The sequence below is a fragment of the Arachis ipaensis genome, chromosome B5 (assembly GCF_059453495.1).
Source record: "Arachis ipaensis isolate K30076 ecotype BB chromosome B5, ASM5945349v1, whole genome shotgun sequence".
In the NCBI taxonomy this organism is placed as follows: domain Eukaryota; kingdom Viridiplantae; phylum Streptophyta; class Magnoliopsida; order Fabales; family Fabaceae; genus Arachis; species Arachis ipaensis.
The window spans coordinates 147,906,204-147,920,106 of NC_142440.1; the positions used below are offsets into that span (position 1 = coordinate 147,906,204).

Below are 13,903 nucleotides of genomic sequence, written 5' to 3' on the forward strand. Positions count from 1 at the left end.
GTACTTGTTGTGGTCTACTTTTGTAATTTGGTTTGATGGTAATGCAAATTTTACCATCATTATTTGTCATGGAGAGTAGATATAAATTTTTTTCATATGAAAGTTAAACTAGAAGCTCTTAACCATCGAGGGAATTTTAGAAAGCAACTAGGTGAGAGTACAAAATAAAAATGTCATATTTAATTTAAAATCTTAATACGTCGAGTCAACGAATTTATCTTTTAAATTCTTCATTTTTTTTGTTTTTTTTTATTTTTAATATGAGATTAATTTTTTATACTACACACACTTACTATTTAATTTAACCGTCTCTCCTTCAAGTGTGAGTTACCACGTCGAGCACATCAATTTATTCTCTTTCTAATTCTTTCACCACATTTAAATATTTGTCTATCATATTGTACCACAATGCGGGACATACTATTCGTACCACTCTTCAAAAAAAATTTTGATGTCATTCAGATTACATTTGTCAAAAAAATTTTGATACTTCACTTTAAATACTCTTTAATGACTAGATCAATTAACTAGACTATTATAAAGAACTCTTATATAAGAGAATACAAGATAAGAAAATGACACATCAAACTCAAAATCTTAAAACATCGAATTATATGCTTTCGATCTTTCAGAAAACAACTAAAAATTGCAGTATAAAAGTGGGATCAAAACCGATTAGATTTAACAATTAAATATCATAAATCATTGCAGTATAAACAGATCTAGAGAAAATTTCCGAGGAACAAGGCAACAATAGACATAATATAACGAATCTAAAACCGATAATATTGGCGCTTAAGAAGAAATGCCAAAACCCTACAGATGTAACTAAAGGGAACCATAATCAAAAGCAAAGAGAAAGAGGTCAGTGATCATCTTGTTCTGGGCCAGGATTGTATCCATATGGTTCAATTCCAAGACTTTCCTGTTGTTGCTCCTGTTCGAGGCATAAAAGTATTCATTGTCAGCCATTATCTCTATCACATCAATGACTTCCTCAATGGTCTTCTTCTTGTTTAGAGAACCTCCAGATGAGTGATCTACAACTTTCTTTGATTTATAATTCAGCCCTTCATAGAAGAAATGGATTTGCACCCACTCATTAAACATATCAGGGGACATTTTTTTGTCAAATCCTTGAATCTCTCCCTTATAAATCAGGTCAAATTTTAAAAAATCAGATTTAATATAGTCTTAATAAAATAAAATATAATATGTTATTATACTTAGCTTAATCTTGTTTTGAAAAGACTATTAGAGGAACAAAATATCTCTATTTACCCGAATAAAAAAATAAGAGAGTTTATAATTTCTTTTAAAAAATAAACCATCCTTATCATTTGGTTTTCAATATAGTTATATGTGTAAAAAGATTAGTTATTAAATCAGTTACATACATAAAATATATATTAAAATATAAAATATACACTAAAAATAAATTAAATAATATATATTTATATATAAATATATAATAATTAATTTTTGGTATGCACATAATATTTTTGTATTGTGTTAATATATTTTTCATAAAACATAATTTTTTTTAATTGTTATTGAAGCAATTTCATGAAAATCCCTTTTATCGTGTTTAAATAGTGTAGGAAACCGCATTTTCTCTGCAACTACCAACTCAAATACATTACCTTTTCTAGTCGAACATTGCTAAATCTTACCAACTTCAACAGAAGAGGATAGTAGCATGAGATAGTCATTTCACTACTAATGTAGCTCCCATGTTATCATTTCTTTGTTGAAAAAGAAACTTATCTATATCACATATATATTAACAAACTAAAATACTCGAAAAAATAATTAAAAATAATGATACACATCCAAATTTTTTTGTTAATAAGTTCAACTAAGTTTGTTTAACATAACAAAAATTAATTATAGTTAACATTATTCTAAATTTTATTATTTAATTTGATTGGACTTGGTTCATAAAAATACTTATATACGTAATATTACTCAAATATTAAAGGGATTTTGTTCGCACGCCTCAAAAGGGAGTTTCATGTAGGGTAGAATCATAGAAAACCAGGTTACCTTCGATCTTGTCTTATAATCATAATTTGCTCAAAGAATAACCTGAACTTAAAAAAAGAATCTGATGATCTTAGTTTACAAACATATACAATAAGATAATAAATACAAGATTCTACTCCAGGGGCATTGGGAATTTAACTTGGATGGTTCCCTTGACAACTTAGTGTGATGTTGAATCTGGGGACTCAAAACTGGGGGAGTTTTGTTCACATTTATAATTAACACCCCACTAAGAACCCGTAATCACTGGGGAATTTCCGCTTCCATGCAAAAAAAATTGTGTGCAAAAGTATAAACCCTTTTAAAAAATAGAGATAATTAATTGTGTAAATGTAGAAATTTTGAAAGAGAACGATCCTGTACGGTTTAATCACCAATGTCGGGAATGGATCCTCTCCAGTGAAAAAAATTGGATGGTGTCCAGTGTAGGATCTCACCTTTTATTGTTCTCTCTCTCCTATTTAATTTTGGTCCTACTTATAGAATTAAAGGTGAGAGATCACTTTATTCTCTCAAGTGTTAAAAAAAATGGAGATGATCCATTCTCCCTTTTCACTAACGTTTGTGGTAATTTGAAAATTAAATTACCTTCCTCATGTTCCATGTGTTGAAATTCATACGCCTAGTTAGTATTTTTTTTTTACTTTCAGAACTCAAAGGAATCAGAGTATCAAACGAAGCTCAATTGTTTGCCTTGCTTCTCCGTTCTCAGTGCATGTTTGAATAATATCTAGAAGCTTCTTATGTGAAAATAATTCAGAAGTTGTATTAGTCATGATCAATTGTGTACCAAAACTAACACAGAGAAGAAGAGATGGGTGAATCCTCTCATGCAATAGAGTAACATTGCTTTATGATAAAATAATATGATTTGGTAAATAACTAAGATTTTATTAATAAAAAATTAACAATATATATAGTTTAATTTGATGTATTAACAGCGTAAAAACGTTTTACTCAGTCGTTTAATTATATTTGTTTTTTGGATGACTATTCACATAGTTAATATAAAAAATAATTATTTTTATTGATATAACGTTACGTAATTTTATATTTGACATTATCAGTACATTAAAATTAAATTATATGTCTTCATATAAAATTTAACTGATTCAATTGTAAATCTTTAAGTTCGTTACCCTAATAGAATTTAAGAAAATTTAGGAAAGGTAGAAATTGAATAACAAAAACTTTTAACAACATTAAAGAGTTTGTTAACCAATAATTGCTATTTTAATATTTTTGGTGTCACTCATGCTCAATAAATAGTGTAAATAAAGGCTAGTTTTAGAAAGAATATCTATATATATGGCATGACCTACCCTAGATGAAACTAAAGCAAAGTTGTAACTTTAAGTGTAGGTACAAATTAAAGTGAATTAGAAATGACAGAAATAGTGTTATTGTACTCATTTTATATGTGATTGTGACGCTTTACAAAACTTATTAATTCTTTGCCATCCCACCTCTTTGCTAGAACCTCCGTCCCGTTCTCTATATATATGTTATGTATGGGTTGTATGTTCTTGTATGTTTAATTTGTTGCTTTCTTTTTTTTTTTTAATGTTTTTTTACCTCTATTTTTTTTTATATCTTTTTTACTTTTTTTATTGAGAGTCAAGGTTTAGATTAATTATCGATTTTTTTCATATTTAGTTTTGAAATAAATAAGTGTATTTTAATTTGAAATTTAGTTTTACATGAATTTTTGTATATATACTTATTTGATATAATAATGTTATAGTTCTCTTCTAGAATTAATCCAATCTTAACTAAAATTTAAAAATAAATCAAACCTCGTTCACCGTAAATTAAATAAAATATTACTATTGGTACTCAAGTAGGGGTGGCAAACGGGAAAGTTCGCCCCGTCCCGCCCTGCCCTGTTCCGCCGGATACCTGCCCTCTGACGGATTGGCCTGCCTCACCCCTCCTATTGAGGCGGTCCCGAAATTCTAGCCCTCCCCGCCTAATGACGGGCTGGCGGGCTGGCAGGCTAAGCTTGTCTAAGCTTTTTTTTTTTAATAATATTTGTAAGGGTATATCTTCTGTTTAAATCAATATAAAAACAAATATTAAATATAAATAGTCTCATAGGCAAAATAAATATAATTCAAAATCCAAAAAGATAATTATAAATAGTCTCCAAAGCAAAATAAACATAATTCGAAACACTTAATTTTCATCTTCATCTTCATGTAAGTCAATAACATCATTGGAACTAACTCCTAAAGAATAGCCTTCTCCTTTTGCAATATCTTCCTCATCTAAATCTTCCTCTAGAAAAAAAGTAAATAAATATATTAGACAATAGTACATAATAATGTTCAAAATCACTCAAGTATGTATGTCATAAATATAATTATACCATAATCATCATATCCACGTATCCAATTTCGAGTGCAAATCACAGCTTCAACATTATCTGGCAATAAACGACTTCTATACTTATTCAAAACATGAGAACCCATGCTAAATGCAGATTCTAAAGCCATGGTAGTAATAGGAATGCTCAACAAATTTCGTGTCATTAGTGATATAGTGTTGAAAAATGATGATGGTTATTTTTCTACCATTGCAAAATATCTATAATTGTATCCTTGCGAAATAATGTTGCCTCACTCAAATAAATATCAAGTTGGTTCTTTCCACTTTTTACTTTAACTTCTTGATTATGGGACATCAAATTCTTTGCATTACAAACAATATATGACTTAAAAAATATGAACAATAAAAAATACATATAACCAAATAGAGTGAATATAAGATAAAAATACTTACACCAACAATTTTAATAAGCTGAGTTCCAATTGCAGAAGATGTTGCTTGAGAAACATTACTTGAAATTTGGGAAGAACTCTCTACAGTTGTAGAGGAATTGTGGTCATAAACCTCAAAGATCTTGTATAACTTATTCTTCACATGCTCTACTTTGTCTTTAGCACTAATAGGATCAATCTCATTATAGCAATGAGTCAAAGTGTTGAGTTTAAATCTAGGATCAAGAACTGTCCCAAATGCAAGAATAACACTGTATTCCTCCCAATATTTCTTGAACTTAATCATCATTTGTTCTCCCATATTCTTTATAAGCACTTCATCATTCTTCAAACTATTCATCAAAATATGCTGAATTTGCCAAACTTGTAAAAAATACAAGTTGGATGTTGGGTAAGAAGTTACAGATATCAACTTGGTAGTTTCGTAAAATGATAACAAGAAATTATATATCTTTTCAGTTCTTTTTCACTCATCTGATGAAGGACAATACTCCCTAAATCTATCTTCTTTTACTTTATACATTTCAAAAACTTTCTTATATGGAATAGCACTTGCAAGCATTGCATAAAGTGAATTCCACCTAGTAGGAACATCTAAACATAATGCAGCTGTATACTCAAGTCCTTCAACATCTTGAAAACATTCTTTAAACTTAACCATTCAACTTTCAGATTTTCTTATATACTTAATACAATCTCTAATCTTATTCACTGCATCACCACATATTTTCATTCCATCTTGGACAATAAGATTTAAAATATGAGTAGAGCAATGAACATGAAAGAATTTACCACCACATAACAATGAACCATGCACATCCAAAGTATTCTTTAAGTGATCAACACAAGTATCATTAGAAGAAGCATTATCCAAAATAATGAAAAAAAAATCTTTTTATCAATTTTCCACTCATTCAAAAGCATAAAGATTTTTGAAGACAACTCAAATCCCGTGTGAGGAGGAGGCATATTAGGGCTGGAAGTGAGCCGAGCTGAGCCGAGCTAGACCAACCTCAAGCTCGGCTCAAAAAATTTGAGCTTGGCTCACGGCTCGACTCATTAACAATCGAGCCTATTTCTTAAGCTCAAGCTCGACTCACCGAAAGCTCACGAGCTAGCTCAAATAATAGAAATATAAATACATAATCTATAATTTTATGTCAATAAATTATAACTTATATTTTTTTAAAAATATTTAAAAAGATCAATTTTATATATTGTTATCTATCAATAAATTATAAATTTTTTATTTATGTCCTACATCAAAATTATATGTAAAAAATAAATATAAAATTTTAAATAATTAAGATCATATATATATATAATCGAGTCAGCTCACGAGCTAATGAGCTGAGTTTATCCAAACTCAAGCTTGCCTCATTTAATTTATGAGCTCAATTCCAAACTCAAACTTGGCTCACTAGCTCACGAGCTTAGTTTATTGAGCTATTAATGAGTCGAGCTCGAGCTAGCTCATGAGCTGGCTTGACTCACTTCCAGCTCTAAGGCATATGACAAAAATTGAGAATTTTACTCTGTAATTTTCAGTTCTTATCAACAAAATGTGCAGTCAAACTTATATACCCCTCATTGGTACTGGACGTCCAAAGATTAGATGTTAAGCAAATTATATTTGGAATGGAAACTAAAATTTTTTTAAGTTTCGCAGCTTCTCTCTTGTGAACTTTTACTATATCAGACTTAACCGTATTCTTAGTAGGAAGTTTTAAAGTTAGACTTATATATTTCACCCAATTTCTAAATCTCCTATCATCAACCATATTGAATGGCTTATCCCCAGCAACTACATAAGAAGCAAACATATCTCTAGCCACTCCTGAATCAATCTTAAGTGAACCCATTTTAAGTTGCAATTCTGCTATAGTCTGACCAATATCTTCATGCTTAATTTGAGTACAAATATTAAGATGTCATTTTAGAGTAGAAGTGCCATATCGCTTACCTCCAGCTTTAAACACCTTCTTGCATCCTTTACACTCAGAACGTTCTACTCCATCCTTATCTGGACCGAGCTTTCTCAAAAAATTCTAAACATCGGATGTTGCTGGTCTGGCCTTTTTCAAACTAGGTTCACAAACCTCGACCGGAGCAGCCTCAGAATCAGCTCCAACAGTAACAAGGTTACTCACAGTTTCAGAATTCATATTTTCTGAAATAAAAGCAAATGTTAATTGTTTATATGAATCTGTAGTTTATATGAATCTAAATAAAATAAGTATCAACAATTCTGATTTAATCAAAACTCAACCATTATCAAACAACACAAAAAATAGCAAATAATATATGAATCTGCATCTGATTTAATCAAAACTCAACCATTATCAAACAACACAAAACACAACAAACAAACCTAAATATCTGATCTTAAACCTTAAGCCAGAAAACTAACATACTAGAAATCTGATATGACAGTGGTGACGAGCCGACGACCAGGACAGAGGAGGTGAGGAGCAGCGGCGATGAGGACAGACGAGCAGACCCAGAGAACGAGAGGACCGACGAGCATACCCAGAGAGCGAGAGGACAGGACCCAAGAGCCCAGGACCGAGACCAACGGTGACGACGGCTAGACGGAGCAGCAGCGGTGGCTAGAACCCAGGAGGACCAAAGAGCGACGGTGACTGCGACTTTGCAAGCGTGAGGGGTGAGGACGGAACTCAGAAGTGCGAGCGTGAGGGGTGAGGACGGAAGTGCGAGCGTGAAGGGTGAGGACGTCTGTTCGAGATTGCAGGTGTGAGTGACTATGGGTAGAGACTGGAGACTGGAAAAGCTGAAGCTCTGTGTTGAGTGGGAGGGACCGAGGGAGTGACCGAGTGAGAGTGACTGTGGTGACTGGTAAGGAAGCTGCAATTAGGGATTTAGGCGGGTAAGGTTTCATTGGAGGGTCAGGTCGGGTTGTGGGTTAATTGGGTTCTGGGCTAAAATATGCTCAGCCTTTTATCCAAAAAAAAAAAACCTCAGCCCGCTGGGGAAGTCCGCCCCGCCCCGCCAAAACCCACGGTTTAAGCGATGCAGGTTAGGCGGATTTTTGTCTTTCGGCGGTCCCAAATTTTCAGCCCGACCCACCTTTTTTAGCGAGTTATTACGTGGGCTGGCTCAGCGGGTTTAAACCCGTTTGCCACCCCTACACTCAAGTGACTTAAATTGCTACGTGTACTATTTATGTCTGAAGGCTGTTTATATTGTTAGTTGTGACCCTATTTTTCAATGCCCATAGATCCACCGCTTCAGCTTCACTTTCACGTGTGTTTCAACGCACAGACGTTAACAAAAAATTAATAAAAAGTTAACGTGAACAGTTAGGTGTCACGTTAAATTCTGTAAATTAATATTATTTTTTTGACATAATAATAAAAAACAACATCTTATTAAGTAGTGTTTATTAAAACATTTTTCTTCAAAACAAGTAATTCAATATCGTTTTTAAAATATTTGAGCGCTAAAACTAAAATAACGTTGTTTTCAAGTTTTAGTATTGCATTTAACTATCTATATTAGCACTCTATTAATATTTGTGTATCAAAAATTATCACAAGAACTAATATAAATTACGTTTGTAAAATTTACGGACTAAATAAAAACAATTAAAATTTTATAAACTAAACTGATGCATGTATGCAAGTTTATGGGCCAAATTAAATATTAACTCCCCATCTATATATAAAAATATCAACTCATGAATACCTAAAATTTTGGTTTAAATTACGAGACAAAAAATATGATATAATATATAAGAGAGTAAATAAATTATCGTTTTTACTCTTTAAAAATTTAAAATATGAATAAATTTATTTATAAATAAATAAAATTAATTTTATATTTATGACAAATAGTTCTTGTTTATCAAATTAAAAATACTAGAATTAATTAATTTCATTCATAAATAGATTTATAAATATTATTTCAATTTTTATAGGCAAAATTTATAATTTATTAATATTTTGTGATTATAAAATTAATTTTTTATTTATAATAAATATATATTTTTTAAATTTTTATAAATAAAAATAATAATTTATTAGTGTATAAGATAAGCAGAAAGATGCACTGCAATTATAAATAGCACAATAATAATATTATATTATAACGATACAGTTGCATTGAAATTACTTTAATTTTCTCAATCAGTTAAACTAATATAAAAAAAAGTATGAACAATTATATTTTTAAAATTAATTATCATATATATATATAGTAAATTATAATTTAAATAGAAAGTATAGTTTTTGTTTTTATTGTTTGTGATTTTTTTTAAAAATATTCTTAACATTTAGTTATATTTAATTTTATCTCTAATATTTTTTATTTGTATAAAAAATTATTCCTAAACATTTATTTTATTTTATATTTTTATGTAAAATGTTAAAAATAATATTAAAAATTTACGAAGATAATTTTGACACAAATAAAAAATATTAAAAATAAAATTAAATTAATAAAAAATGTTAGGAACAAAATTAAATATAAAAAATATTTTAAAAAAATCAATAAATTATAAAAATAAAAAAATAAACTTTACCCTAATTTAATTGAAACTACAAGCTTGGAATTGACTGAGCTTCTACATAAATGTCATGTCTACCTAATTATATATGCATTTAGTTGAAAGTACTAATAGATTCCATAGGATTCCTGAGTAGCTACTTGTCTTCATAGGCTGGAATGTTTGCTTGATAGCTCTCTCTTCCCTCAAAGTGTGTTTTTTGGGGGGGTGAAGGGGGGAGAGATGAAATTAAAGTTTGTTGTTGGTTAATGTCAGTTATTACCAAGATATACAAAATAGCTACATATGCCCCACATAACCAAACCCTGCTTTCTAAGCCCTCATGATTCATGAAACCACTCACCCAAATTCATATATATACCAACTCACTTGCTCAATAATAACACATCAAACACTATTTATTCCCTCAAACTTTATATTATATCCATCACTTACTACTACTACTTCAATTCTCTCTAGCTTCCATATCCAACATATCAAACACCATCCATCCTTTATTATTTATCTTGCTAGAGAAAGCTATCTGGAGAAGATCATTAGAGGAGTATAGTCATGGTTTCATAATCCTACTCTATCTATCTGTGTTTGACTTTGTTGAGTTGATGGAGTACTTGAAGGAACTAGAAGGAAAAAGCATCCATGATTATTACGAGCACAAAATAAAGAAGGACAAGATGGTGGCTCCTCCTCCGATATGGGTTCCGGGACCAATTATAGTGGGTGCTGGTCCCTCAGGCCTAGCTGCATCCGCATGCCTTAAACACAAAGGAATTCCAACTCTCATTCTTGAAAGAGAAGCTTGCTTAGCTTCAATGTGGCAGCTCAAGACCTACGATCGCCTTCGCCTTCATCTTCCCAAGCAGTTCTGCCAGTTACCCCTCATGCCATTCCCCAACAACTTCCCTTCTTACCCTACAAAGCAACAATTCTTGGCATACCTCAAGGCCTATGCTGAAAACTTCGCTATTAGGCCTCTTTTTCGCAGGACCGTCGTTAGCGCCCGCTTTGACGCTACTTTTGGAGGGTTTTGGAGGGTCAAGACCACGCTTAACAAGAACAATAAAGAGGAGGACGAGGAGGAGGAGTATGGTTGCCGGTGGCTGATTGTGGCCACCGGCGAGAATGCCGAGGAAGTTGTGCCCCAAATTGATGGGATGGGTGAGTTTGAAGGGCCAATCTTGCATACTAGCTTGTACAAGAGTGGAAGCTTGTTTTCTGGGAAGAATGTTTTGGTTGTTGGATGCGGAAATTCCGGCATGGAGGTTTGTCTTGATCTTTCCAATCATAATGCAAAGCCTTCCCTTGTTGTTAGAAACACGGTGAGTACACACTTCAAAATTCATTTCAATTCTTCAATTAAAGTATACCTAGAATCACAAACTTGAGTTTTTTTTTTTTTATCAAAGATAGGAGATTCGAACTGCAATTTTTTAATTGAGTATGAAGAGACTATGTCATTTGAGTTAACTTATTGGCCACAAACTTAAGTTTACTCTAGAGTTTTTAATAACTTTAACAAAAAATGCTAGTCAATAATAGTAATTTTTTTTGTCAGTAATTAATTAATAATATTTTAAAATTTAAGTTACAAATATGTTGTTGAATTATTAAACTATTGACAAAAAAAATTCTACTGATCTTAAATTTTTTTCAACTACATCTTAGATATTATCTTCGCTTGCACACGCGTCACTGTATGATTAGTATTGTTATATTCCCTTCAAGAGAAGATGAAGAATCTTCATAATACTAATAATATAAATATTTTTTCCATATCTAAATCTGAAGTGTGATTTGATAGTGTAATTCTGGTTCACCGATTCATATAAGACACTTGTTTTTTTGGAGACAAAACTGGAAGCTGCTGAGTGAAGACAGCATGCTGTTATATTATTTTAAACTATAGAATATATAACCGTCAAAAGAGTTTGTGTCATTCTTCTCTCACCTCATTGGAATCTGTTTGCATGCGCAAACATTAAAGTCAGCATCCCAAAATGCTTGAAAAAATAATAATGACCTTCGAGTTTGAGATCAATCTTTTTCTCTGCAAAGAACCGCTGTCAGTAGCTGCTTGCAGAAAATATCCGGAATCATGAAAACATTACTCTCATGACTCTTGTGCCTACAATTTCCTAAAAAGTTACTTAACCACCTTATTTAATATGTATTAGTATAGTTAAATCAAGAATATGGCTAATTCCATGAGAATATTTTCATGTAAAAATGATACTGTAAACTGTTAAATGATTCAGTCAAATAACAGTTTTACATTAAGACTTTTTTGTAAGAGTAGACACTAATCAACAATGGTAACTACTTTTACATCTATTGAAATTCGATTAAACAATATTAATAGTATATTTGTTTATGTTTGTATTGATGATGCAGGTGCACATTTTGCCACAACAAATGTTAGGGAAATCAACGTTTGGTTTATCCATGTGGTTGCTGAAGTGGTTCCCTATACATATTGTGGATCAGTTTTTGCTTCTAATGTCACATCTTATGCTTGGAGACACTTCCCAATTTGGACTTAATCGTCCTAAGCTTGGACCCTTAGAGCTCAAGAATTTGAATGGTAAAACACCAGTTTTGGATGTTGGCACATTGGCTCACATCAAAAGTGGCAAAATTAAGGTCAGATTCTCTCCCCATTATTGTTTTTCCAATAATAATAAAAGACTTGTTCATATATTCTGTTTCCTTGTCTTAATCAACTACAATCTATATATCCTCTAATTTTTTTAGAAAGAAAAAACATTTTTTTCTTCTGTTGCATTATTTCCAACAATATTACACATATTTATTTGTCCAATTCTGTATATAGGTTTGCCGGGGAATTAAACGACTAGCACAGCATTCAGTGGAGTTTGTTGATGGGAAAGTTGAGAACTTTGATGCCATCATTTTTGCAACTGGTTACAAAAGCAATGTACCCTCTTGGTTAAAGGTAGTGCTTCCTTTAATCATATACATTTTCGCTCCTAACTTTGACATAGTATATATAGTGCTACAATAACATCATATTGTTGATCAAATTAAAAATAGAAACAATTAGGGTTTAATAATTTGTATGAATTGTTAGGGTAAAAAAAGGAATAAAAACAGATATTAAATTATATACTGTCATATTTTAAAAAAAAAATTGAATATTTTAATGATTGATATCTTTATGTGAAGATTATATTGTGAATGATTAAATAAATTAATATGTTTGACTGAACCATCTCACGATTCATAATGTAACATTTACGTGAAAATATCATCGTAGAAATATCACTTTTTTGAAAAATACTCTATTAGAATTTTATATTGTGAATGTATATATATATAAGAATTAAATTCTTGTATAATTGACTAATAATTTGGTGATGATGATTTAGGGAAGTGAAATGTTCAGTGAGAAAGATGGATTGCCAAGGAAAGCATTCCCAAATGGGTGGAAAGGAGAGAATGGATTGTATGCCGTTGGTTTCACAAAGCGTGGGTTGCTTGGAGCATCTATTGATGCAAAGAGAATTGCTGAGGATATTGAACATAGCTGGAAAGCTTGTGATGCCACGCATCATCTATTGGACTTCACTTCTCCACTTGCATCATCATGATCATGATGTGAGATACAAGCTAAGATACCCCAAAAAATAAAAAGAAAAATTCAAAAAGTTTTATTTAGGGTTAGAAGGAAAAAATGAAAAAAGAAGAAGGGATATTTGGTACATTGCTTTGTATGTACTAGCTAGCAAAATAGAATGCGCAAAAATAAGACAACTAAGGAGCTTCAGAAAAAGGACAAATGGAAAAAGGAAAAAAAAAATGTTTTATGTCTATTTTTTGGTTTGGTTTTGGGGGTTGAAATTAATTAATTAATTGATTAGGTGCTTGCGATCATCATCTTAGTACAGATTTGTATATCGTGTACATTATATATTAACTAGTTGAGTTAATTAGCTAGTTAGCTAGATGGATTTTTTTGGAGAAAAAATCGGAGCTGATGCTAATTTTTTTAAAATATTAGGTTTCTTAGTTGTGACGAGTGATATGCCTATAATGAAAATTTTATTATTCCATGCGAGCTTAGTGCATAAGAGTTATTATTATTATGTAATGTATCAATCAATTAATATATATTAGTGATTATTGATCAGGGATAATTTCATACATGCTTTGTTTTTATAAATATAAATATAGTATATAGTATTAAGTTGGAGTTGGGGGACCATGGAAAAATCTTATATTCTGATAGAAAACGTTGGAAAAGGCATTATGAAAAAGAGAAAAATACAATACAAAAAGCATTAAAAGAAAAAGTCCATTCGACTATGAAAAGGCCCCAATTGCCATGAAGATGAAAGTGGCCCTCTGGTTATCTATACTACTTAATGCAGGTTACCTTTCTTTTTGTTTTCTGTTTTTTTTTAATATATATATATATATATATATATATATATATATATATATATATATATATATGTTTTACATGTAAATTGAGTTATACTTTGATCTTTATTTTCATTTGCCGCCAGGCCATTTCCATCTTCATCAATAACTC

General features: G+C 31.0%; 1 protein-coding gene across 1 annotated transcript; it reads left to right on the forward strand.

Annotated features, from left to right (window-relative positions):
• The first annotated feature begins 9,741 nt into the window (after positions 1–9,741).
• On the forward strand, positions 9,742–13,240 carry LOC107644371 (indole-3-pyruvate monooxygenase YUCCA2). The gene is made up of 4 exons (XM_016348209.3): positions 9,742–10,670; positions 11,743–11,991; positions 12,182–12,304; positions 12,738–13,240. The coding sequence occupies exons 1-4, from the start codon at positions 9,954–9,956 to the stop codon at positions 12,957–12,959; spliced, it is 1,311 nt and encodes a 436-aa protein (XP_016203695.2). The 5' UTR covers positions 9,742–9,953; the 3' UTR covers positions 12,960–13,240.
• The last annotated feature ends 663 nt before the right edge of the window (positions 13,241–13,903 follow it).